Source organism: Cyprinus carpio, chromosome A23, assembly GCF_018340385.1.
Source record: "Cyprinus carpio isolate SPL01 chromosome A23, ASM1834038v1, whole genome shotgun sequence".
Taxonomy (NCBI): Eukaryota; Metazoa; Chordata; class Actinopteri; order Cypriniformes; family Cyprinidae; genus Cyprinus; species Cyprinus carpio.
This window is the reverse complement of record NC_056594.1, coordinates 23,709,981-23,736,613: the sequence shown is the minus strand read 5'-3', so window position 1 is coordinate 23,736,613 and position 26,633 is coordinate 23,709,981. Positions and strand designations below refer to the sequence as shown.

The 26,633-nt window shown below is 34.8% G+C and overlaps 1 protein-coding gene across 2 annotated transcripts in view; it reads right to left on the bottom strand.

Moving 5' to 3' along the window:
* The window catches only part of LOC109106175 (formin-like protein 14), a 37,614-nt gene extending 11,223 nt beyond the window's left edge, over positions 1-26,391 (bottom strand). For both annotated transcript variants that reach the window (XM_042713658.1, XM_042713657.1), the window contains exons 1-13: positions 26,138-26,391; positions 25,929-26,047; positions 25,281-25,403; positions 24,811-24,882; positions 24,545-24,718; positions 23,422-23,585; positions 21,987-22,247; positions 21,312-21,864; positions 19,857-20,019; positions 13,829-13,940; positions 12,118-12,208; positions 9,999-10,085; positions 4,006-4,158 (exon numbers count right to left, since the gene is read on the bottom strand). In XM_042713658.1, coding sequence (XP_042569592.1) covers positions 4,006-4,158; positions 9,999-10,085; positions 12,118-12,208; positions 13,829-13,940; positions 19,857-20,019; positions 21,312-21,864; positions 21,987-22,247; positions 23,422-23,585; positions 24,545-24,718; positions 24,811-24,882; positions 25,281-25,403; positions 25,929-25,961 — 1,986 coding nt within the window. In that variant the 5' untranslated portion in view covers positions 25,962-26,047; positions 26,138-26,391. The remainder of the gene's footprint in view (positions 1-4,005; positions 4,159-9,998; positions 10,086-12,117; positions 12,209-13,828; positions 13,941-19,856; positions 20,020-21,311; positions 21,865-21,986; positions 22,248-23,421; positions 23,586-24,544; positions 24,719-24,810; positions 24,883-25,280; positions 25,404-25,928; positions 26,048-26,137) is intronic.
* Between the last annotated feature and the right edge of the window lie 242 nt (positions 26,392-26,633).

The following is a 26,633-nucleotide window of genomic DNA, read 5'->3' as shown; positions in this document are numbered from 1 at the left end:
CATCACTCCTCTCCTCTCACGAATGTCAATCGTTGCATCGGAGGGTGAGCCAGAGCTTTCTGGAGAGGAAGATGCTGCCCTTTTTATGATAGCACTGACTGTAAAGTGACCATAATGGGGTAATCAAAATAGCCTTACACAACTCTGCTTTTGTTCTCATTTATTTTAATTTTTAGTTTAGTGAATTTAACTTCCGTTTTAAAAGCCTTATTTTTTTGTTTTTAGTTAGCAATTTTACAATGTTAGAATGAACTGTATTTTAGCCCTTTTTTGCACATAATATAAAGGCTTAAAGGTGCCATGTGTAAAAATTGAGGTAAAAATATCCAAAAAATGACCTACACGCATCAAAAGAATGAGAAGAAATAAGGGCGATGATGTCATTAAAAAAATGTCAAGTTATAGTGCTGCAGAGATATCAACCTTAATTAGCATTAGCATTACTAGCCACGGCCCGACAGGTGTCGTAATACCAGTTTCGGCCATGGGAGGCGGTATGCGGGCAATATACCCACCAGCCAACCTGCAATACACGAACAACTCGCACGGCTTGTGGGCGTACTTGAACCTGATGTCAAGCAACCGCGCTCGGAATCACAAATCAAATCCGATAAGAAAAGGAGCCGAAACAGAGTAAACATCGGCACTGCTTTCCATCGCTGGAGACAACTGATGGACTTGAAAGAAATGAGCTTCGACTCCGAACTTGCAACATTTCTTTTGGATTGGTAAGTAAGATGCTGTTAGTATTTCGCTAGAAGTTTGTTTTATATGTTTGCGTATTTTTTTCGGGAAGTTATAACATAGAAATGTATCGAAGGCTGTTCGATGGCTAACCGTAGCTGCGTTTGATAGTTAGCTAGCTATAACTTACCCACAGATCCGATCCAGTTTTTCACCTGTTATCTACCAAAGCCCCTTCTCTACCAAGCTGATGCTAAAATGTAACATTACCTAAGAAGCTTGAAATGTCTTCGATGATAATGAACCCGAGAGAGAGAGAGAGAGAGAGAGAGAGAGAGAGAGAGAGAGAGAGAGAGAGAGAGAGAGAGCGCCCCGGCCGTGCGCGCACTCACTCACTATATTCAGAGTGGTCAAGTTTTTGAAAGCGTGTGAAAAGAGTCAATTGCGTGTGTCTCACGGTGAATGCTTGAGAGTTGGCAGCTCTGGTTACGTTGGTTGGCGCTAGCTTGGTCAACATCAGCTGTCTGATGTTGACCAATGATGTTGACAGAATGCTGTCTGTCAAATTAATTTAATTCAAATAATGTGTATATACAATTCAAAATGTAATATGAACAAAACGAATATGAACATATTCACTGGTAAAGGTGAAGGGGAGTAGCTTGAAGATGTCATGTTTCAAAATCACTTGACATCACCCAACGTTCCTCTGGAGGCAAAACGTCCTTTAGGCTTCGGCTATGGCTCTAGGGTTGTTGTGAAGGTAGGGGCGGAGCATAGAGACTATGCCGTTTCTCGTTTGTTACTCTAGAGTAGACCAATTCACTTTATTGAGGAATATTGCCCCCATCTGGTATGGAATGTGGAGTATGACTTGATTTTTTTGCCAGACATTACACATGGCTCCTTTAAATGGTTACATTCACTTTATTTGTCTTAATAGTCTTTAGTATGTATTGTTTTGTTGGATAACATTGGGTGATAAATGATATATATATATATATATATATATATATATATATATATATATATATATATATAGATAGATATATTTCTTAAATACAGATTTTTTTTTTAATCCAAATACAACAACGAAAATACCGAGATATATACCGTATATTGCAAATTGGCCAAAAAATACAGAGATATGAATTTTTGTCCATATCGCCCAGCCCTAGTTCTCACCTGAAATGGGTAGAGGCACTGAGTGGCCCCGGTGTAGTGTCAGCTTGCTAAAACCTCTCCAGAGAGTCCGTACTGTAGACTCTGTCAAGCTCCTCCATCCCCTCAGCAGCCAGACATGGCGGAATGTCCGGCGCCAGGCCCTCACTCGATGAATCCGTGAGAACTGGTAGAGGGCTGGGTTAGAAGGAGGGAACAGAGACATCACGTCCCATCACCACAGCTGCTGTACCACCGCTGAGCAGCCAGGTCACCGGCTCGGCTCCTCAGGAGAAACCTGGTATGCGTTGCACCTGCTGCCTTTTTATGCTCACGCTGTGATCAGTGGCAGCTGGATGCAATGCATGCCAATGTCCATTGGCTCGTTTAGTTTACACTCGAACTAGATTGGTCTTTCAAAGTGAGACCCAATTCGTCGGTCACAATGTGATGTCTCCATTCCCTCCTTCAGGGAACGAGGGTTACATACATAACCGAGATGCTATTTATATAGTTTTGCAGTCATTATACAAACATACTTGACCATAAAATGCTACAATTTACAGTTCATTCAGAATCAATTATTCCAGAAAGTTGTTTAGTCTGGAAATCCTGTTTGGTCTCAAATTTGCTTTAAACAGTGATATAAGTTGTTAATATAGATTTAAGACTAAATGTGCAAAGGTCTTCAAATATTATAATCCGGTAACATAAAGCATGATAGATTCCATTTTTAAATGTTTTTTTTTTTTTTTTTTTTTTTTTTTTGAAAATGTCATGATGAATATGCCAGGGCAGGGTGTTTCATCAATGACAAAAAGTTTTAATTCATCACTCTAAAATAAGCATACAGTTGTGTTCTATGTCATATTTCTATGGAGGAAGTGCAGAGGTGCACTCAGATCCTCATTAGCAAAGGAGGAAGTCATTCAGCTTATGGTGCAAGTGCCCTTAAATCTTGCCACTGAGGAACTGGGTTTCAAGCACCCTGGCCACAAAAATCGATACAAATTACTGGTGTGTCACTAATGACTCAGTAATTGGGCCGTTGCGGCAAGAGTTTGTAGAGTCAAACAACAAAGAGAAACTCGCTGCGTGGCACATCTGATTTGTGTAGTGGATGCAGTTGTACAAACATGAGTAAACGATGTGGCATAGTGGATTATATGTGAATATTTTTGAATACATTCACAATATATTGTATTTTGTCCTTTGGAAATAATATCTATAAAAAATATTAATAAAATGATCTAAATAATCAATGCAATATTACGAGAAAAAGAATCGCAATACGGGTCATACGATTTCATGATGTTTTTGAAAGAAGTCTCTTCTGCTTGCCAAGGCTGTATTTATTTGATAAAAAAATACAGTTAAAAAAGAAGAAATATTGTAAAATATTATTACAATTTAAAATAACTGTTTTCTGTTTAAATATATTTTAAAATGTAACTTATTTACTAATTTTCAGCATAATTATTCCAGTATTCAGTGTCCCATGATCCTTCATAAATCATTCTAATATGCAGATTTTCTGCTCAAGAAACATTTGATTATCAGTGCTTCATATTTTTGTGGATATATTTATTTTTTCAGGAATCTTTGATGAATAGAAAGTTCAAAAGAACAGCATTTCATTTAAAATGAAAAATCTTTTGTAACATTATAAATAAATTCAAATTTAGTGCTTCAGAAATCAGAATATAAAATTATATTAATGATTTATTATATTATAAATCTCTTCACTGTCACTTTTGATCAATTTAATGCATCTTTTTTGAATAAAAGTATTAATTTCTTAAAAAAAAAAAAAAAAAAAAAAAAAAAAAAAAACATGTTTTTGAATGGTAGCATATATGAGACAGGGTATTTGGTCAGTTCATTTGTGGGCAAAGCTATGCATTTGACACAAAGTGACCAAAAACAGAGACTGCTCCTTGCTGAAAACTGGAAAACCTGCATTATTTAGAAAAATCACATCCTATATTGTTAGTTCAATCCTTAATGCTGATACCAAGGCTGACCGGATAAAACAACTGGATCAGAAATGAGAACCGGTGAAAAAAATAAAGAGAGAAATAAACCCAGCAGATGCCAATAAGAAGTTTTCCTCTCCTCGCCATCCCCCACAGGTCATTTGCTGGCAGTTGCGGGTCTTACCTTAGTTAAGGATGAGAGGCGAAATCCCTTGGCCCTGTCCTTGCCCGCGTTCTGGTTCAGGTAATTGCCCATGGCCAGAAGGTACTCCAGCATGCTGACAAATGAGTCACAAGCCCACAGCTGCTGGCACATGCGGATCTTCTGGATAATCAGCTGAAAGACAAACACAGAGGCCAGAACATGTCATCTCCAACTAATCAAACCGCAAACTTTTTCCTGCCTCTCACTTAACAGCCGTCGACACTTAAGCGCCGCCGGATTTCTCAGTGGTCCTGTTGACACAGACCGTTCCTGTCAAGTATATATCAGAGCCTACACAGGAAGTGCTTTTATTTATTATTTGAAGCTGGAAAGAAAGTTAAACCTGATGATTGGTAGCCATCAGGTTAAGGGGTTCTTGCTGAAGTAACAAGTACCATGAACAATCAACGACTACCATCCATCAACAAGGCACTTATTACAAGAGTGCTTGACAAGAACACGTGCTAAATCAAAACTCTGGAACAGAATGGTATATGACTACAGTTAATATTACAGAAAACAACCCCAGTGAACTACAGTGGATGATCAATTGACACAACTTCAAGTCAACATGAAATCAAAATTGACCCTATTTATTTCCTTAATGCACGTTCCTGGTGTTCTTGTGCATGCTGCTTTTCTAATCGTTTATCAAAATATAACAGCTTGTTCAGCCTCTGAAACAATTTATTTCTATTTCAGCATTGTTTTAGGCTATGTTGTAAGTAATGCTGCCTTTCTAAAAGCTAGTTAATGCAGAAAATTAATGCTGGTTAATAAAATAAAAGCTAAGGTGATAGAGATAGAAATAATAATAATAATAATTATTTCATATATAAAATACTATGTTGCCATGTGGTAAATAAATAAACAAACAAACCTTTAAAAAAATTATTTACCATTTAAAAAGTACAATCAAAATAGCCTGTGAATGCAATAAATACTAACGTGATAAAAAATAATAACAATAACGATAAACAATAATAATAATAATAATAATAATAATAATAATAATAATAATAATAATTGCAAACAAACAAATAAATGCTACAAGTGCTTCATGGGTCACAATATAAAATCCTTTTAGAAAATAAATAAATAAAGGATTGATTAAAGTGCTTCATAGGTCACAATTTAAAATCATTATAAATAAATAAACTAATAACTGATCCAAGTGCTTCAAATGTCACAATATAAAATCATTAAAAAAAAAATAATAATAAAAAAATGGTGTCACTGGATATCACATGGATGTAAAGAAAGTGCATTAATACCAGATGCATAATATTTACACCATGACAGTTGTCTAGATATAAATCATTAGATATTTAGTCTGATAAGTTGCATTTGTGAACAACAAACTCACAGTGATGCAGCCTGAATGTGTAATATTCCCAGAACCACACTGGATTACTTCCAATTAAGTTCACCAAATTAGATACACCATATTCATTCTGGCAGTCTGATTTACATTCCTATTAATACCTCAAGAAACAAGTTTATGGTACTCCTGGGGAAAAGCCCTTGTGATTTAGCCAAGATAAACAGGTAAGGCTGAAAGGTACTTTAAGCTGCTAGCATTAATTGGCGAAGCTGTTTGGGGTATTAGTTATTTTCCAAACCCTTTAACAAGCTGAACCCCTGAGTAAAGAGCAACAGCGAAGACAGCAACCAAAGGAAAAGCTTGATTTGATGTCTATGATCTACGAGACAAACCGTCAGACCATATGCCCATCTGTTTCCATTGTAACCTTCCCTTTTGCTCACAGACTCAATCCATTTCCTTCCAGCCCTCTGCTTGATTTTTACCTGATGATTTACACCCTTAACCACTAATTTGACCAAAGCTAGCTATGCTAATCAAGTCCCAGTGGGCAGAAACTTCAGCTAAGCTTCTTTCGAACACTCTAAATGAGTGATCTTCTTGCATTTTTTACTCAAACGTTTCGCTCCCGACGTGAGCTCTTGGAGCATTGGAACACGCTCTCTGTTTACTAAAAGCTCACAATGCCACAAGGAGTTAGCATTCCTCAGAAAGCTCTGAGACAAAAAACAACACACCTAGAGAGCTCTTCGGTATTCCCCACTCTAAGCCAGAGCAATTTTCCACCCTAGCACCCAGCCTGTCAGATGGTGGGTAAATCCGCCTTAATGTTACAGGTTTAAAAAATCAACCATGTCAGACAATCCGATGGATTTAATGGTGACGGTGGAACAGAATGTTTGGTACTTGTTTGGGGACTCAATGGAGGACCTTTTCACAGGGTCCAAACTGAGTTACAGTATAACATTTTCAGACACAAATAGCATTGATCTTAAAGGGCTAGTTCAGCCAGAAATGATCATTACTCCTCCTCAAGTCGTTCTAGGTCCAAACAACAACAAAACTGAACCCTATTGACTTTCATTATTTGGACATTTTTCAGATTTCATTTTAATGTTCTTCTTCCACAGAAAAAAAAAGAAAGCCATACAGGTTTGGAACGATGCGGAGATGAGTAAATGCATCAACCTATTCAATGTGCTTTTTGGGATATTGCAAAACAAATAAACGCCAGATGTGCATAAATTCTAAAAATGTGCATTAAAAATTCATTTGAAGAGGATAGATTTTTATCCAATAAGGAAACGTGCATAAACTATGATGGTAGCACATTTACTGAATATATTTTGCTATGTGCATCAAAATGTTGCAATGGGACAGTGTAACTGGACTAGCAGTGGACTGATCTCGTTGCACAGCATCTGAAATGTTGTTTTGGTCATTCTGAAATGTCAAAGTGGTTCAACATAATTACACTACTGCATTCCCAAACAGCAGGCATCCGCCTCCGAAAGCATGATAACATGAGCGCATTTATTGCATTTTGCCAGCATGCTCTGAGTGCATATATTTTTTTTATATATGAAAAAAGACTCAGTAGGCTTCTCCTACTGCAGCAAATTACTACTTAGTGATGTTTGGCACCAGTTTATCAAGAAGTTACGATTTTGTCCTCTTCGTCTTGTTGGATGGAAACAGTACTTTATTCGCAAATGTTTTATGCGATATTCCAATTTTGTGCATAAGTTAAATTCATTGTATTCGATGGAAACAGCTTATGATGACAGAATGTTCAAACTTTTTTGAATTATTAATTTATCCACCCTCATGTCTTTCAAAAGCTTTATGCCCTCTGTTGAACACAAAATAAGATATTTTGAAGAATGTCGGTTACTAAACAGTTTCGGTTCCCATTGACTTCCATTGTATAGACAAAAAATACTTTTCCTTTAACATTATATTCCTTTAAAGTGAATATGAAATCGACCCAATTTATATGATGCAAACACATTCATCATTCAGAGAATCAATAATAACTCACTCTACCTTTGAAATAACTTTGCTTTTGAGCTGACAAGACCATAAATAACTGACATTTTCTAATTAATTAAATAAATAAATACCTATTTGGATATCACTTGACATTATTTATCTAAAACTTAATTACTTTAGACTTCTGTTGTAAATCATCTAAAATCTTTCCAACACTAACGGAGTAATTTAGTTCCAGTTAACATAAATAAAATAAAGGTTACCAGAAACACAGCAAATAGAGGAAGATTTGGTAGAAGAAGCATTTTCAGACCTGAAAGTGTTACTATAAGTAACCAGTTTTTACATATACTAATAATGATATTAATGATAACTAAATTAACTTTTGTTAGGTAATATACTAGGTATAAACATGAATTAATGAATAATATTACATTTATTAATTAAAATGAACCTAAATTAATAAATGCTGTATAAAGAATTTTGTTCATTGTTAGTTCATGATATTTAAGGCATTAGCTAGGTTAAGGAATTGAACCTTATAGAAGTCTTATAGAAATATAGCAGTTTATAATAAAGTCCCATTAGTTAATGTTAGTTTATGCATTAAATTAACTAATAATGATCAACTATTTTTTTTAACATTAGTTAATAAAAATACAACTGTTCGTTGTTAGTTAATGTTTGCTCAGGTCAATTAAATAATTAAAAAATCTTTTGATTTTAGCATTGCATTTATTGGATGTTGAAATCAACAATAAGTAAGATGACAAAAAGTATTTTTCATGGTCAAATAATGATATTAATAAATGGAATTATATTGTACAGTGTTACCAAAATGTTACATTATGAAACTAAAACACAGTTTCAAATGTTGTCTGATGCTGCCTTTCAAACTTATTAAACAGCATTACATGTGCCCCGTCAGAATATTTAGTTCAACATTTAGTCAAAGGGCTCGTGTATATTTTAATAAAGAGATCAGACATGGTGATGCCATCAAAAACCCATTCTGTTTAGACAGATTTTAATACACATAGAAAATGGGAGCATAGATAAATAAAAGTAGCTGAGGATGTCAAAGGAAATGCTATATGCATGTGTATTTTCAGGGTTTCTGCAGGTTTTATGAAGGTTAATTTAAGACTTTTTTAAGATTAAGTAAAGAAAAGATTTTTTTTTATTGTATTTTATAATTAAAAAATACCTTCACTTATTTTTTTTTGTATTTTTAATATGGAATATATATTATATATATATATATATAATATATTATATATATATCTATATATATACACACCACATTTTTTTTTTTTTTTTTTTTTTTTTTTTGCAGTGCATGCAACATTCAATGCCATAACTTTAAGAATTTAAGACTTTCTGCTCCAATTTAAGACTAAAGGCCTTGATTTGTAGAAGTCTGAATTTAGACTGTTTAAGACCTGCTGAAACCCTGATTCTCACTACTGACACAAAAGTGTGAGCGATTCAAGTGACTGTCGCTTCCGGCATCTTTGACGACAATCGGTGACACGGCCGAGCACAGCAAGGTGGACAGAACAGCAAAATCTGCTAAAATAGCTGTCAATTCCCTGAGGTGAAGACATAAGCCCTTACTGACACCCGAATGCTGAGTCAAGCCGATTTCGATGCTGTATAACACTCATAACCTCTGGAAAAATCCCCAACGCGTCCCTGATCCTGACCTCCACACTTACTGGCTTAAACTTCCAGCCGGTATATAATCATCTGTTCACACAGAAAAGCTTGTGAAGATCAATGTCACGTCTTTGCATCCCATTTCAGAGCACAGAGAGAATGCAACATCAGAATGAAATGTATTCAATGGTGCAGAACAGAACAGCAAGATGGCTGTAGAGATGCTTTTCTATAACTTTTGAGATGCGCTGAAAGTACAAGAGGGATTTCAACCTTTTTTACTCACAGGTAGAAAAAGCCTTTAGAGTGCTCTTTGGGCTACATCTCCTCCTGCCCACCACTACCTCTATCTAACTAATAAATGACTTGAAGGAAATTTGCCATTAGGAACTCCTTCAGCTCACTCTAAATGCTGATTCGTTACGAACAGAACCTCTGTGTATTAATGCATGCTTCTTTTTTTCACCTCAAGTCCATTTCATTTTTTTTCTGAGCGCCTGCTGTCTGCAAAGATGATCTTTTGCATTAGTAAATGAGCTTTTTATTCTTTCTCTTTGTTTTTCCCTTCTCCGTTCAGCTGTGTGCCTAGGGAGCCACCTTTGCGAAGCTTCAATACTGATTTCCTCCAGGCGTACTGTGAGACTGTTCACATGAGATTGTTTTTCCACAAACTTTCATTAGCTTCTTCTGTCAGTCATAATCATCAGTGCAGTGTGGTGCTTACTGCGAAATAAAATTCCAGCACGCACACAAACATGCAAATTAATACACACACACAAGCACACTGCTTATTGTAACTTAAAAGTAATAATGAATGCATCCAAAAGAGCTTCTCTTTCTGAAATAAATGCATTCTATATTGGCAGCTTAATCTGAATCGTTAAGCAATTCAGCAGAGTTCAGAGAAAAAGAGACGAGGAAAGCAAGAGAAACAGAGACAGGCCAACACAAACATGAGTGACAGGTGCATATGAGGTGTTTGTAATGCGAGTCTGACCGGCGTGAGGTCCTCCATACAGATGGGCAGCTCTCGCATCGTGAGCAGCAGGTCCAGACGGGCGCTGAGGTTCGGGATGTTGCACATCTGAGGAAGAGGTGATATATCATCAGCCAGCCTGGACAATATCAAGATATGCAGCTATACACATGCTCAGATTAGTACATACAATTAAAACAGAACATGTGCGGGTCATATTTCACACCAAAATCTACAGCAAAATGCAAGCATATATATTAATACTAACCAAAAATGCAAAAAAAAAAAAAAAAAAAAAAAAAAAAAGCAAAATCAAAAGCAAAATACAAAAAAATATATATATTTTTATAAAGAAAAATTATGTATTTGGGTGTCTTTTTTCCACTATACAATAATTAATGTATGAATTTAAAATATTTATTAATCACAATTAAATGTGAATACTCACTAATATTAACTAAGATTAACCATAGATTCTATAAATTCTAAATAAAAAGCAAAATAGCTAAATTTATATTTTTTAATAAAATAAAGAAGTCATCCCCATATTTTTATTCTCAATAGTTGTTTTCTTTTGTATTACAGTGTAATACAATGATTTGTGTTTGTGTGTGTTAAAATTATCATATATAAAGCCGGTACAAAAAGTCAACAAGAAATCATTATGCAAGGCTCATTATCCAGGAATAATGTTTGAAAAAATAAGATCTCTTGTATAAATCTGATCCTTGAACCTGTAGAATGGACTGGCGCTGTGATTAATGCATCACACATGCCATATCCAGGATTTGTTCAAATTAATAAAGATTCCTCTCAAACACAAGACAGCAACTGCTGAATTCTCTTATAAAGTTGTGTGGTTCGTCTGCATTGTGAAAATGAATGATAAGAATTCAAAGCAACAGCTGCAAAATTAAATCCCCTCATGGATTTTTCACATAATGAGGATCAGAAGATTTCGATTCACTAAGACATATGAAACTATGGCTGTGCACATATCGAGCCAGCTGACTAGATGGCACAGAATCTATAGGTAATATATAATGTGAACTAATATACATTAAAGATTGATATGATATGATGGTTATGGTCCCCAAATCACAAAATCTTATGGGAAAGCTTTTAGAAAAGGCAGAGTAATGCACATTTATGTTGACAACTATGTCTAGAAAAATATCATAAGTAATATCTTAAAAAAGCTTATTTATGTTGACAACTATGTCTAGAACACACCAGTATATAGAATCATAAATTATATATGGAATATATTTATTATATATATATATATAGTATATTATCAAAATGCAATATATATATATATCTCAGAACAATATTATATATATATTGATATATATATATTGTTTTTTTAGATATATATATGAAAGAAGTAAAATATTAAATAGACTTGAACATAAAATTGAAATTATTTAATCCTTTTTTTTTTTTTTTGCCCAGCCACCACCCCCCCCTCTTCGGAGGTCAACTTTATTTTTATTCATATAACAAAATAAGACAGATCATATATTTGTAATTAATAAAGAGTGACAAGCCGTAACAGGGAGACAGGGAGGTACACAGACAGACAGTCAGACAGACACACGGCCAGATAGACAAATAGACAGACAGACAGACAGATAAACAGTCAGACATATAAACAGACAGACAGACAGAGAATGGTTATAAGTGTGAGATTGGTATGTACATCTGTAAGTGTGTGACTGTTAGGTGTTATTAAGGCAGCTATATTGGGGGGGGGGTAAGGATGGTTGGAGGGGAGGGGTGGAGAGGGGGTGAGTGGGAAAGTACGTTGTTTACATCAGCTGTTGAATTTGTAGAAAGGTTATGAGAGGATTCCAGGTTTTTTTAATTATTTAATCCTTGATTGTATGAAAATAATGCGATAATGCAAAAACAAAATTTAATCGTACAAATTTAGGCTTTTCGTTATACAATATTTTGCAATCAAATAAATTTAGAAATATGATAACATACATAATCTAATAGTCAAAGCTGCATGAATTATGAAAGGTATCTGCAGAGATATATAAAATACCGTTCAAATCATTAACAGCACATCACGTGACTATCACATCTGCTTGTTATCGGCTCCGTTATTTCACTGATTATGTGTAATGTGTACCTCCATCATGTACTGGTCCACCACATGCAGTTCACTCGGCTCTCCTTTATGCGATTTATACATCTCAATGTCATCAGGAGTGGGCACGTATCTGATGAAGAACACAACAAATGTAAACAGGGCAAAGCACTGAAATGCCTGCCCTTATTTAGATGTACATCGGTCCAAACTCTCAGCTTCATTAATACTTCATTGATGCCCATTTCTAAAGCATGCACAATTCTAAAAGGATGACACACAACCCTTGTTCCCTTTTTACAGGTTGACTGCCTAGCAAGCCCATTTTCTCCTCTGAGATTGCCTCTTTTTCTCTTTGCATCTCTCCATCTAGTCCTCTTTAAAGGGTGCATGCTATTCTGATTTCCACTGGCCCGTGGAACAGGGGATGATTAAAAGCCAAGTTGCAGTCAGCTTGTATAAAGTGCACAGGTACTTGATGCTCTGGCTGTTCCTGACTTGCATTCTCTTTGAACCCGGCTCACCTCTAAAATGGACCTGTGTTCAGGTCGTTTTAGCACATTTCAAATCTATACCACACTGACTATTTCATGAGCCCAAGGATGTTCGGATGGAGAAACCACAGCCACCTACCATTAATATTGCAACTTCTGCTGGGATCACCTCGATTAAGACTGCATTCAGAATCCACACTTAGAAATTCATTGCATTTGCTAAATAAATATAAATCTCTCAGTAGGTACATTAGATTATGCCTCCCGCATGCAGGTCGGCCTCCAGCAGTCATCTAAGGATGCTTCTTTCAGACAAATGCGGAGGAGAAAGCATTTCTCCAGCTTCCCTCAGGGCAACTCAATAGTTTCCTTTTCCTCAAATACATCCAATAAAAGTTTCATAAGCAGGCTGTTCTGTTAAGAGAGCCTGGCATGTGCTCTTTTATATTAGCATTAAAGAAATGCAATGGTGTGCTCCTCGACATGAACTGCCTGTGACTTCTCGTGGTCTCCGTGGTCTTCATTAGATCTGCCACTGGAGCATCTTACAAAACACAGGCCACACTCTGTTTTGCCACATTTAACTGTAGTCTGCTGATCTCCACCGCTGTATTTTCATTTATATTTTATAAAAGGGTCACTGACAAATAACATGGACATGCATCTTTTATTCAAGTATCAAAATTTGAGGTTAAAATGTGCATGCATATGTAGTAGATATTGTGTATTTATATTACTATTTAGGTTTGGCTTTTTACTGTTTAGACCATGACAGACTTAAAAAAATGGACTTTGAGTGAATATTGCCAAAACTATCCACAAATTATGCTTTTTCACTCAAAAAAAAATGAGGTTAGCACAGATAAATACGAAATAAATGCTAAAAAAGAAAACAAATTATGAATCTAGGATTCGGTGATAATTTACTATATGAGAGATTTACAAGCCATTTTTGACCAGAAAAACTAAATTAAATTTTACCACAGCACCAGATCAGCATAAACTACTTTGGATCAGCATGAAATGTATACATATTCAGTACACATTTTTAAACTTGACTTAAGTTGATAAGCTGTCTTGCCAAGAGATACTAAAAAAAAAAAAGCAGTAAAACACGACATCTGCACTTGTTCATAAAGCAACAATTAATCAAACAACAACCCTGCTTAAAATACAAATACACCACCACTTGTGAAGAGATGAACTATTGTGTCAGGTGTGGAGCTTGGCAGGCTGCTTTGTCTCCATATAACTCTTACCTCCTGAGAGAGGCAATATGCTCGTCGGAGAGACCCCCTTCCTCTTCATTTATAATCAACAATTTGTCCTTGAGCTCTTTTGGATGCACATGGAAACTTTTGAGGAAAATATCTGTGGGGACGACACATAATAAAGTTACACACACGTAAACGTTCAGTCTTGAGCAACACTTGAAATAACCTCTCCTGACAGCAGCTCTTCCCACCTGCGATGCAAAACTCCAAGCGCATTTCGAAGACAAAAGGGTTGTGTGCTTAATTACCTCTCTCTACACGAACCAAGGAGGGCCAGATGCATGCTGATTTGCATTGTACAAAACCTGAATTGATGGGAATTTCATTTCACCTAAGAAACCTGACTGTGCTGAAGTTACAAACATAAGAAAGGTATGAATAATGGGAGCTGTGGCGGTTGGTATAACACTCATTACAGCAGCATATTCACATTTTCATTGAGTGGCACCAGGTTCAAGGGTACAATTACAATGTTAAGCCTATATTTCCTGTTTGAAACAAACTGGTATTCAATCTATTATAAAAAAAAGAAGGGTCTTTCATGGCTGGAGGGTCTTTCATCTCAGCAATGAGCCAAGCAAGAAAATCCATATCTTAAGATTTCACCCATTCTTATGAACATGAACATATCAACAGCATCTCACAAACAGATTAACAGAGAGTATTTATTATTCACGATCATGTTTGCTTCTTTAAGGCGACTTATTTCCAAGTAGGATATTTGATAAGACAAAAATGAAGGGTGGGTCTAGATTTTACAAGCACATACATTTTAGAGAAAATGTCAGAATTAACATAGCATAATAACAAAATATGCTTAACATTTTTTTTATATAGTTGTGTAATATTCTTTCTACAAAACTATTAAAAAAAGACTTTAAGCATATTCAGTTTTAAAACATATAAACATAGAAAACAGATATTTTAAATTGTAACAATATTTTAAAATATTATTGTTTTTCAGTATTTTTTGCTCAAACAAATGCAGCCTTCGTGAACACAAGAGACATCTTTCAAAAACATAAAAAAAATCTTAATTATTAATCTCAGATATGCTGTCCTCTTAATAAAAAGTAAAAATAAGATTTGGTCACACTTTATTTTAAGGTCCAGTTCTCACTAATAACTAACTATTAACTACAACTTCTGCCTCAATAAACTCCTAATTTGCTGCTTATTAAAAGTCAGTAGTTGTTAAGTTTAGGTATGGGGTAGGATTGGATCTTAAATTTAACTTCTTGTTTAGTTGGTTATTAAAATTAGTATAGTTGTTAGTTTAGGATATATATATATATATATATATATATATATATATATATATATATATATATATATATATATATATATATATATATATATATATATATATATATATATATATCAACAGCCAAAATGCTAGTAGTATACATGCTAGTTCATAGTGAGAATTGGACCTTAAAACTGTGAACCTAAAAAAAGTGTTACTCACATTTTAATAATTTGCTTTAGTACAGCAACCATTTCAAAGCCAATTATTTATTTAACTGTATATAAAAAATAAATAAATAAATGCTACACTGCAAAGATAAATGTGTGACAATAACATTTTGATGAAACTATCATGAAAAAAAACAGGCATTTTATTTAGTGGTTTTTCAAATAACTTTAAAATCTATACAAAAGCACTAACATATAATTTTGTCCTTGTGCTTTTATATGCCACATTTTTTAAATTATATGCTGTTGGCCTTATTTCCTAAGTGTGTGACTGCACTGAAAACGGCTCAGAGCTGCAGGAGCCAACAAGGACTTCAGACTCCTGATTCCAGCAGCTCACCACCAGCTGAACAGCCGAACCCATATGAAAAGTTTTCAAGCTGTAATTGCGACACTAATCATAGGTTTTCGATTAGCAATTTATTTTCTTTACGGGTGGTAAAAAAAATACACAGAAATGGAGGGCTATGAATCAGCCCTTGATTTCAGAAATAGGCTTTATTTATGAAGACTGTGGTTCCATCATTGTTTAAGGACTGGGCTCAAAGGGTGCTGTTCATTTTAAAACCATTAGCTATAGCTCTCTATACAAAAGAAAGAATGAAAGATGATTAAAAATGAGAACGCACAAATAGTGGGTCTAAAAGTCAAAGATTATTAGTGAAAATAATCTTTATCCGTAAAAAGGGTGAAAGGGTTAAATGAAAAATTTACATAAATTACACAATGATTTAATATTTGATACTTCAGTTTTAATGGCAGCAACACTCATCTTCACCTGAGATAATGTGAGATGTTTCAAAGAGCATCTTGTGCTTCAAAGGTAGCGTGAAAATCTGACCCTTGTGCAAAGTTCACATGTAAACTTGCGTGAAGAAAATCTATGGCATAAAATGAATATTTTATGGTCACACTGCCAGCTACATAACACTGCCTATTGCCTACACTTGCATTGAATTTTTTCACAAATTAATACTTTTATTCAGCAAGGATGGTTTAAATTAATCAAAAGTGACAGTAAAGACTTTTATAAGGTTACAAAAGATTTATATTTTAAAGAAATGCTCTTCTTTTGAGCTTTTTAATGATCAAAGAATCCTGAAAATAAAAAAAAGTATCATGATTTCCACAAGAATATGAAGCAGTTCAACTTTTTCAACACTGATAATGCTAATAAATGTTTTTTGGGCATCAAATCAGGAATTTTTTTCTATTCAAATAGAAAACAGTGCTTTTAAATTGTAATATTTCACAATATTACTGTATTTTGTTCAAATAAATGCAGACTTGGTGAGCATAAGTAACTACTTAAAAATATATATATATATTCCGAACCCCAAACTTTTGAACAGTATTGTGTGTGTTATGTTTTAAAATACTGCTTGTGTGGGCCACTCACCATGTTTTGGAGCAAAGATAATAATATCACATATTCTATATTCAAATAAACCTCACTGAGCAATGCTTTGTTTATTTATTCGCATGAGGGGGTGGTAAATTTAGCTGAAACTATTACTTATGGATGGAAAGCTGATTCATGATAAGACCCAGAGACGAGTGAAATGCACATCTCATAATTCCTCCATTTGTATTTTCACCGCATACTGTAGCGTGCAGAGCAACTTTAAGTTATGTCTGCTACAGTGTCTGTGCTTCTGTGGAATAAAACTACGTGGTAATGAATCCGGCTAAATAAGGCATCGCATTTCTAACCGCCGGTTTGTTGTGTAATGCTTCAGCAAAACCCGTAAAGATACATAATAAAATGTTTTATTTTAATATTGTTGTGTTGTGAGAATATTTTTGAGGGGAATAATTATGGGGTGTATATTTTGGGTGTTTTTTTTAAATTATTGAAGGATGGATCAATCACCCCATGAGTCTGTTTCCTTTTCCATGCAGTCGGGGAGTTTTCTGGCTGAGTTATTACTGATCAACATGCAATATTCATCTGAGGAGGCATTATCATTTTGCCGAGCTCCGTAGCCCTTTGCCCCTCCGTGTTAGACTGGCTGAGAGATAAATTGCCTGGGGGCTGCTCTGGGCCCTAATTGCCTACTGCTGCAACTTGTCAGAGACAGGGGAAGAGGACACTTGGAAGGGAAGAGATAGCTGACACACATGCTAGTAAGGGTGCCATGCATTTTTCATACCGCTCCCCTAATTGAGGCACCTCCGTGAGAAACTCACAGCCGTTTGCTTGCTGCCAGTGTTGCTGTCGTCGTTCAGATTTACAGGGATTCGCCGCTTTTGAAATCCAATCTCTTTTCTTCCCGTGCAGAGGAGGCCCTGATTTACCTCTTTGTGAAGAGCTCAGGTGAAAACAGAATGTAAAAGTTGTGGAAATGCCTTGTTTTGGTGCAGAATTTTGCATGTGCAAGGTAACGGTAACCTTTTTCAACTCTCAATTTGGCCTTAAAAAGTATTATATCATTTCTAGGGAGGCTTTAAATACTAACAGTCAAGATCACAAGGACCCACTTCCTTTTGCAAATCAGTTTTATCTTTATTTTATTATTATTTATTATTTTTTTTTCATCAGTGAATACCATATAAAAAATAAAAAAAAAGCATTTCAAAGTTTCTAAAGCTATTTAAGACTCCACTAGCAAAGCAACATTTAGAAATAAACAAGGTGTTCAAAAATCACACATGCTTTGTGCTGCCTCTGACATGCTTAAGAGAACATCTACATGCTTCTTATCCACGATGAAGCTTGGCTTCTGGGAAACAAGCATCACCAAGAGTTATTTTCTACAGAACAATTGAAACACAATGTGATGAATCAACATATTCCATGCTTTAGTATCACTTGGAGGGCAGAGGAATATTGTAGTAACTTTTTTTATGCAGCAATTTCCAGTTCAGTGCAACACTGCCACCTAGTTGTAGCTTTCAGAGTTGTGTTCTCTGTTTAGATGGAGATTCATCAGGTTTAGATCTTTTCTGTCAATATGTAAACTGTTCCAGAGCAATGTGAGCATTTGTTATGTCTGTGCTTAATTTTATTTGTAAAGAAAGCTAAACCAATTTAATAAATTTTTTAATACATTTTTCCATTACAAATGATACTATCAGTAAAAAAAGTGAAAATTTGATTTTCAATCATCTGTTCTAGGTTTATTTTAGTATTATTTACTATTATATTATTTATTAATATTTTGAATTAACTGTATATATGAAAATTTGATTTTCAAATATATATTATATAATCTATATAATATTATATATATATATATATATATATGGTATATATTGTATAATATTTTGAATTAACTGTATATATATATATTTTTTTTTGTATTTAGCTTTAATTTATTATTATTTAATTTTTTTAATAATTGTAGTTATATATATATTTTAATTAATTTCAGTATGAAAGCATGTTTCCGTCACTGAATAAAATATTAAAAAGGTAATTGCGACTTTTTCATCTTATAATTCTCTCTCTCTCTCTCTCTCTCTCTCTCTCTCTCAATTGCGAGTTTATATCTCACAAATCTGAGAGAAAAAAAAAAGTCAGAACTGTGAGATAAAAAGTCGCCATTACCATTTTTTTAATTGTTATTTAATGGTAGAAATGGGCTTCCATATTTCAGCTTTATTTAAACCATCAAAAAAAACATTTAATAGTTTTAGTTTTAGCAAAAACAACACTGATCTGTAGTGTACACTAGTGAAATCAAGGAACAACCTGAAGGTGAGTAAATTTTTGGGTGAACTATCCTTTTAAATTAGCTTTTGATTCAGATTTTCAGCGTGATCTCAGACTTTTGGACTCACTGTGTATGTTTATATATCAATGAACTGTACAGTACATGAAAACCTGAAAATACATCAATAAATGCAACTAATTATAATCTTTGCCTGTTTTATCATCTTCCAGGTAAAAACCTTACTGCTAATGCTTAGAAAGGTAACAGCACACCTCTCCTCGATAAGTCACATGATTTAAGCTATTATTCATGTCTGAAGCACAAAGTGGGTTGTGAAAAAGTGTAAACAACACTAACAGTGAAACTGGCATTAGTAAACACCTCTAATAAGCACATACGCATAAGAAACAGAGTAATCGGTGTGGCTGTCTGCTAAAAAGCCTATTTTTTAATTCATAGAGTTGTGGACTAAACTATGTGCAAATTGTTTTGTCAAAGACCTATTCCTATTCAATGCCAATCCACAAGAGGTTGTAATGGTCCTCTCTGCTGCAGCTCTCATCCTTCCACAGAAATCAATAACCCACCCACCATGACTGATTCCACAACTTCTACAACAAATACACCATTTATAACGAGTCACGGCCTGACAGTTCTCCTCAAGCAACAACAGAAGGCCATGATCCTCTTTCTTTACAGGAATAGTTCTCTTAAAACTTAAAATCTGCCATCATTTACTCGTCCTCAAGCCTTTTCAAAAATTTTTAGCTGAATATCCTGGTTGTGATTTTCTAAATGTTAAGGGTGAAAGGGAAGTTTCATTTAAAGATTTTGGCTAATGGTCTGAGAGGTCAAAACATCAAAAACGTACAACTACTTACTGAAGTTGTGAGCGATCTTTGAATTCAACATGATTTCCATAGTACTGATGGACTCTGATCCACCGACGCGGCCTGTCTCTCTCACTCCAAACAGCTCATACAAGCGCGCGGTGTCAATTTCAATCTTCCTGGGGTTCCTGCGAGACCACATCGACTTCTCGATCTGCGAAGGCAGGGAACAGTCAATACCTCCATTATTTCATATGATATTATTTCATATCAAGACATTGCCTTGAATGCAAGTGATCTTCAGCAGAAACAGATTTAGTGCAACAATTTCACTGATGAAACAGCCATGCTGCAACTGCAATATACAATGTTGAATTACTCTTTTTAGAAAATTCATAAGCAAATACACTTAACAAAAATGAGTCCCATGCAGGGGCTTTCTTTCACCAAACATAAAAATGGTCATTCTGCATTTTAAATCAAATATTTGTGTCAAACAGGGTTACTGTACTTAACTATAACTAAAAATTGAAACTAAAATTACAACCATAAAAAACAAACATTTTCATGACTTGAAATAAAATATACTTTTTTACTTAAGCTAGTTTCCATTGTAATAATATTTCACAATATCACTGTATTTTTTGATCAAATAAAGGCAGCCTTGGTGGGCATAAGAAACTTCTTCAAATACATGCAATTCATAATAATTAATTCATAATCTTAAATAATTAACCAAAAATTAATTTAGCAATTTTGATATTGTACAAATGCATTTATACTAAAATGGCTTTAATGGTATTTTGGGTTATTATAGTTAAAACTAAAGCTAACACTATTATTATAAATTATACATTGACTGAAATAAAATATATAAAAAACTTAATTCTACATATTTTATTTCAGCTAGTTGCCAAAGCAACACTTCTCATTTTTATTTAATTTACTGGATGAATTATTATAAATTATACGTTGACTGAAATAGATATACTTGCTTGTGCTTGGTTATATATAAATATATATAAACTAACTGAAATATATATCTAAAAAAAAAAATGAAAATTTAGCTATCTAAAATACAATGAAAACAGAAAATATAAAAAAAAAATACTAATTTAAAATATTAATATAAACTGTAATAGTTCTCACTAACGCTGTTCTGAAAAAAGAACTGTTAGTGCAAAACAGGTGATAATTGTCTTTATGAATTATGTAATATTGCTCAAAATATAGTACATTTAAGTGAACCTCACAAAAATATGTCTTGGCCACATTTCAACCAAAAGAAATATATAGAAATATTTAAAAAAAATATAATAAAAATACAAATAAAAAATACATATTCATACAATCAAACTATTCCAAATACACAAAAATATATATAAATAAAAAAATATTATTTTTTTTAATAATTATTTAGACTTATTTTAAATGACACTAGTATGTTTATTAATGTGTTAAATTTGGAGCCCTTCTAAATCTAAAACAGAACACATAGGCTGATACCTTATCCTGAGCCATCAGGTCCCAGTGGAAAGCTTTTGTCCTCTCTGAAAGCGGCTTGGATTTCATGGGCAGCGGAGGGGGCAAAGGGGCAGGAGGGACAGGACCTGGACCTGCTGACGGCACAGGCAACGGTGGGGGCAAAACAAACGGAGCCGGTGATGAGCATGTGGCTGCTGGTGAGGTCAAAGGCACTGCTGAGGGTGTCCGGTCAGGCCTGTGCACAGCTCTGCTCTGTGCTGTAAGGGTTGGCTTCGGTTCTGTTTCTGGCTCTGGTGCTGCTGGAAAAGCTACAGGAACATTCGGGGATGTTCTGGGCAAGCGTGGTCTCAGTGAAGGTGGCACCGGTGGAGGTGCGAACGGCGCATGGCTGTTCTGTGTCTTACTTTCTGACTCTGTAACATCAGTGAGATCTTTTTCAGGGGCTTCATAGAAGTGTTCAAGTTGTGACTTTTGTTTCCAGTCCACACATAGCTGTCTGATCGCATGCACCCAGGCGTCTCGCTCATTTGTTATGGCCTCTGGGGTCATATGTTCACTTTTTGGTATTCGGAACCTGACAAAGACACACACAAAAAAAAGAGTGTCGTTGAGAAACTTTTGGACTTACAATAATTTACTCCTGACAAATTTTTATTGAGAGGTCCAGACCAGTCACTGAAAGCACACTCGACTCACACAAAGTCATTCTTGTCGTTGTGCAGCGTGAAGGTGTCGGCGTTGCAGGGGATGTCCACCCTGACATTACCATCTGAAAGATGAATGACAAGAGCTGCCCCATCACCCCCAGTACACCTGACATCATCCACACTGGCGTAAATGTCTGAGAGACTCCAGACAGACTCACTAGAGGAAACAGACAAGCCTGCATCACCGCCGGCAGACTGCTGAGTGACTGGGAACAAGGTCAGCTGACCAGTCTGAAGATGAGCCTCGTATCTAAGAGTGAAGAACAAGAGTGAATGGACCTTGAAGTACAGTAAAAACAGTAATATTGTGAAATGTTATTTCAATTTAAATGAACTGCTTTCTAATTTCAATATATTGTAAAATGTAAATTATTCCTGTGATCAAAGCTTTCAGCATCATTACTCCAGTCTTCATGTTTTATTTATATATATATATCCATATATATATATATATATATATATATATATATATATATATATATATATATACATATAGACTATATATATAAGTATTTCTAGGGAGTGTTTGGTGAGGCTGCAAGGTTGTTGCTGATATTCTGGGGCTGGATTCATGAAACAATATGAAGAATAAAATTCTGATATTTTCTCTTATTATTGACTTTCTTTAGAAAAGAAAAGTTGTATTCCTTAAAATACTTTTTAAGAATGTTCTTATCTTTTCACTTAAGATTGTTCATATGACAAAACTTAAGAATAATTCAAATTCTTGAAAAGAATCTTCTTAAAAATCAAAGTAAATATTTTTTTGTATTTAAGCATCACAACATATCAATATAAAAACTGTCATTTTTTTCTTAAGAAAAAATAAGATATTCTGAAGCACATATCTGAGAACTTCTTTAGAGTTTTTCAAGAAATCCACTTTGGAAAATGCAATTTATCTTAAGAAATTTCTTAACTTCTTTCAAAATAAGATTTTAATGCATCCGGCCCCTAGTTCCTATTTATGATCCGATGTACGCCTATGGGATTTTTCACCTGTTTTTAATTCAATTCAAGTTTATTTGTATAGCGCTTTTCACGATACAAATCGTTGCAAAGCATCTTTACAGAAAATTAAGTTTCTACAATATTTAGTAGTAGCTTATCATTGGTGACTATGTCAAACTGATGTATTATAGGCAAAATAAAACTAAAACTTTTTTATGTAATACTATTTAGAAAAGCAGAATACTATCATTTAGTACTCATTGTTAGGGTTTTATTTAAAAAAAAAAAAAAGTATGAGTCAAAAGGATGCCTGTCATAATGAGTAAGCACAACTAAAATGCTAACAAACATGGCCTAAACATGATCTGAAAATAATAAGGTGTTTGTGAATTATGTTCCAGTCTAACTAGTATAACAACTTCTAAGCACTTGTTTACAAGAACCAGACAAAACAAAGTCAAAAATGGTCGTACTTCTTCCATTTGAATGATGCCAGTCCTCCTCTCTGCAGTAAAATGTGACCCTCTTTGAGGTTGTCTGGAGTTGGAGGCAAGGGTAAAGATTCTGTTTCTTCAGACCCGTTCACAAGAGGGCTGTATATGTTACTGTAGATGATCTGATTTATCAGCTGCATGATCTGAAGGTGAGACAGTCATCAGAAACCCAGTTTGATTAAATCAAAAATTATGATTAAATCATCAAATGAACATGCAGACTCATAATAATAATGATTTAGAAAGGACAGCAGATCTGCTATGTATTTAAAGAAATATTTTTGCTAAAATTGACTCACCCTCAGGCCATCCAGGATGTAGATGAGTTTGTTTGTTCATGGGAACAGGTTTGGACAAAAGCAGCATTACGTCATTTCTCGCCAATGGATCCTCTGCAGTGAATGGGTGCCATCAGAATGAGAGTCCAAACAGCTGATAAAACATCACAATAATCCACACCACTCCAGTCCATCAGTTAACATTTTGTCAAGTAAAAAACTGTGTTTGTATGAAACAAATCCATCATTACAGTGTTTAAACTTTAAACCATTGATTTTTGTCAAAATATGAGTTGATAATCCATTATATTGATTTCTCCAGCGGAAATGTCCAAAGATCTACTAACATCTTTGTTCAGATCGGTTTTAGACTGCTTTGTCTTATAAACGGTGCTTGATCTGTGCATATTTCTCTCCTGATTCAGACAAGATGACTTTTTCACTGGAGAAAGTAATATTATGAATAGAGGACTTTTTGCTGGAAGCAATGTTTTGAAGTTGAAAAAAAAGTTTTAATAAAGGATTTGTTTCAACACACAGCTTTTCAGTTCACAAGACGTTAACTGATTGACTGGAGTGGTGTGGATTACTTGTGGATTATTGTGATGCTTTTATCAGCTGTTTAGACTCTCAATCTGACGGCACCCATTCACTGCAGAGGATCCCTTGGTGAGCAAGAATTTCTCCCAATCCAGTGTATAAACAAACTCATCTACACCTTGGATGGCCTGGGTGTAAGTAAATTAGAATTTTTGGGTGAACTATTCCTTTAATGATCTGGAACAGAATTAAAATTCAGTCCACGTTGCATGTGATGTTCTCACCTGCTGCTTGTCCTCTAAGGACGCAGCCTCCAGTTCATAGTCAGACCGATCTCTAAACGAAATGGAGAGCCTGGTACCTGGAGCATCATGGCAGTTTTTCACCTCAGAAAAACAGAGCTGCCGTTTCACAATGCCTTTCTCGATGCTGCACAAAAGGCTTGTGCTGAAATCAATCTGGAGCAAAAAAAAAAAAATATATGCACTTGTTACATGTGGTTTCTAGAGATCAGAGACGTATTCAAGCAGCTCAGCAAGTCGATACACACCTGCAGCACCCGTTTCTGCCATATATAGCGGTTGAACTTGCGGACACTGAAGTTGTACTGTGACTGTTTTTTCTGCAACAGAGATATCGATGATAATGTTAAACAAAGAATTCAAGAAATAACTAATAATACTTCCTCATTGCAAAATATCACTTTACAAAACTCAACTTGGACTGATTACAATCACCATAGAGAGGTGATCATAATATATTAGGGCTTGTCCTATGAAGACTGGTTGAACAACAAATCATTTCCTTAAAAATAACTTTCAAAACATACTAGCCTCTTCAAAGTTCTTAAGAAAAATATGTCCTCTGAATGACTTACACACCCATTCTGCTGACCTATTTTCTGATTTAAAAAAAAAAAAAAATCAACTCAAAAGAAAAACATTTTTAAAATGTTGATGAGATCTTTAAATCTTCATTTAACATGAAGGTCACTAGTTTTAAACATATCCCATACTGCACCTCCGGCTCAAAGTTCCTCTGCTTGTGTAACGTGCCATTGTTAGCCCGAATCAGAGCTTCATCGATACTCATTTTGCCTGATTTCACCCAGTTCATGACATTCAGCTGCATTTCGTTGCTAAGCTGTAGAAACAATGAGAGTTTTAGTGGAGAACTGTGATTATTCTTAAGACAAGCACATGCAGTCTCTATGCAACAATATTTGGCAACACGCAACAATGAACTCACTCACAACAAACAGTTAAAATGAGGAAGTTTACTTTTTTTTCATGCTAGTTCATCTCAGAATGATTTGTGGACACCAGTTTGCATAACACATGTTTGCTCTTCTTGTAAATGTGAACTTTTTATGACATTTTAGAGACAATGGTTTTTCTTTTAATGTCATCAGCTGTCAATCATTGTGGGAGATCAAATGCACAAATTTTTTCATGAAAGCGAGAACACAAATTATTTAAAAGAAAAATTAACAGATACATTCATTTACAGCATGTAAAATGAGGTTTGATGCCCATTTTATTTGAATAAACAGTTGAATGATTGTTCTATTCAACAATTGTAGTTAAACAGACTTTTTTCACTGAATACTTGCTTATTCAGTGAAAAAAAAGAAGCTGTTATTAAGAAAAGAAAAGAAAAAGTCCTTACCTGAGGAACATGTACTGTATTTCTGTAATCCATGTTTCTTCATTGGACTTCAGAAGATCAAAACATATTTCAGATCATTCATCAAGTGTTGTCAGGCTTAGACTGAGGTTTGCAGACACCTGAAAAGGGATGTGTTTATGTGAGAGAACTAGATATGCTTGTATGGCATGCGGATTTATTACTAGGTAACTTCCTTAAACGCAGCTTACCTGAAGGAAAAAATAGAAAAAGGTGAAGTCATGCACCTCCACCCTTTATCTGACTTCTCATCTCTCTGTGGGACATGCGATGTCCTTCCCTCAGTTGCAGAGTCATTTACAGCATAATGTATGGCTTAAATAGGCTATTATGGTTTCTCTGCTATTGTCTCCATATTAGGTTGTAACACAACGGTTCACCCGTTAGATGGCGTACAGCCGACACAAACTAATCACTATGGAGCTGCAGACACAATACTTAAAATAAATTGCTATATGCTATATATGGTTGCCAACTGTGGTGAGTTTGGGTTTTTCAGTTTCTGTCTCACGCTCTTACTCTGCCCATGTAGCCTACATCTCACGCCAAAGTGGCAGCCCTGTGCAACTTGTGATATGAAGTTACAGCTTTCAAATTTTGTAAGTTTTAATACGAAATTCAGACAATAAATGCCGTTTTGCGCACTTAATGTGGCGTAATTCGTTGTAGCGCCTCAGTTAGAGAGTT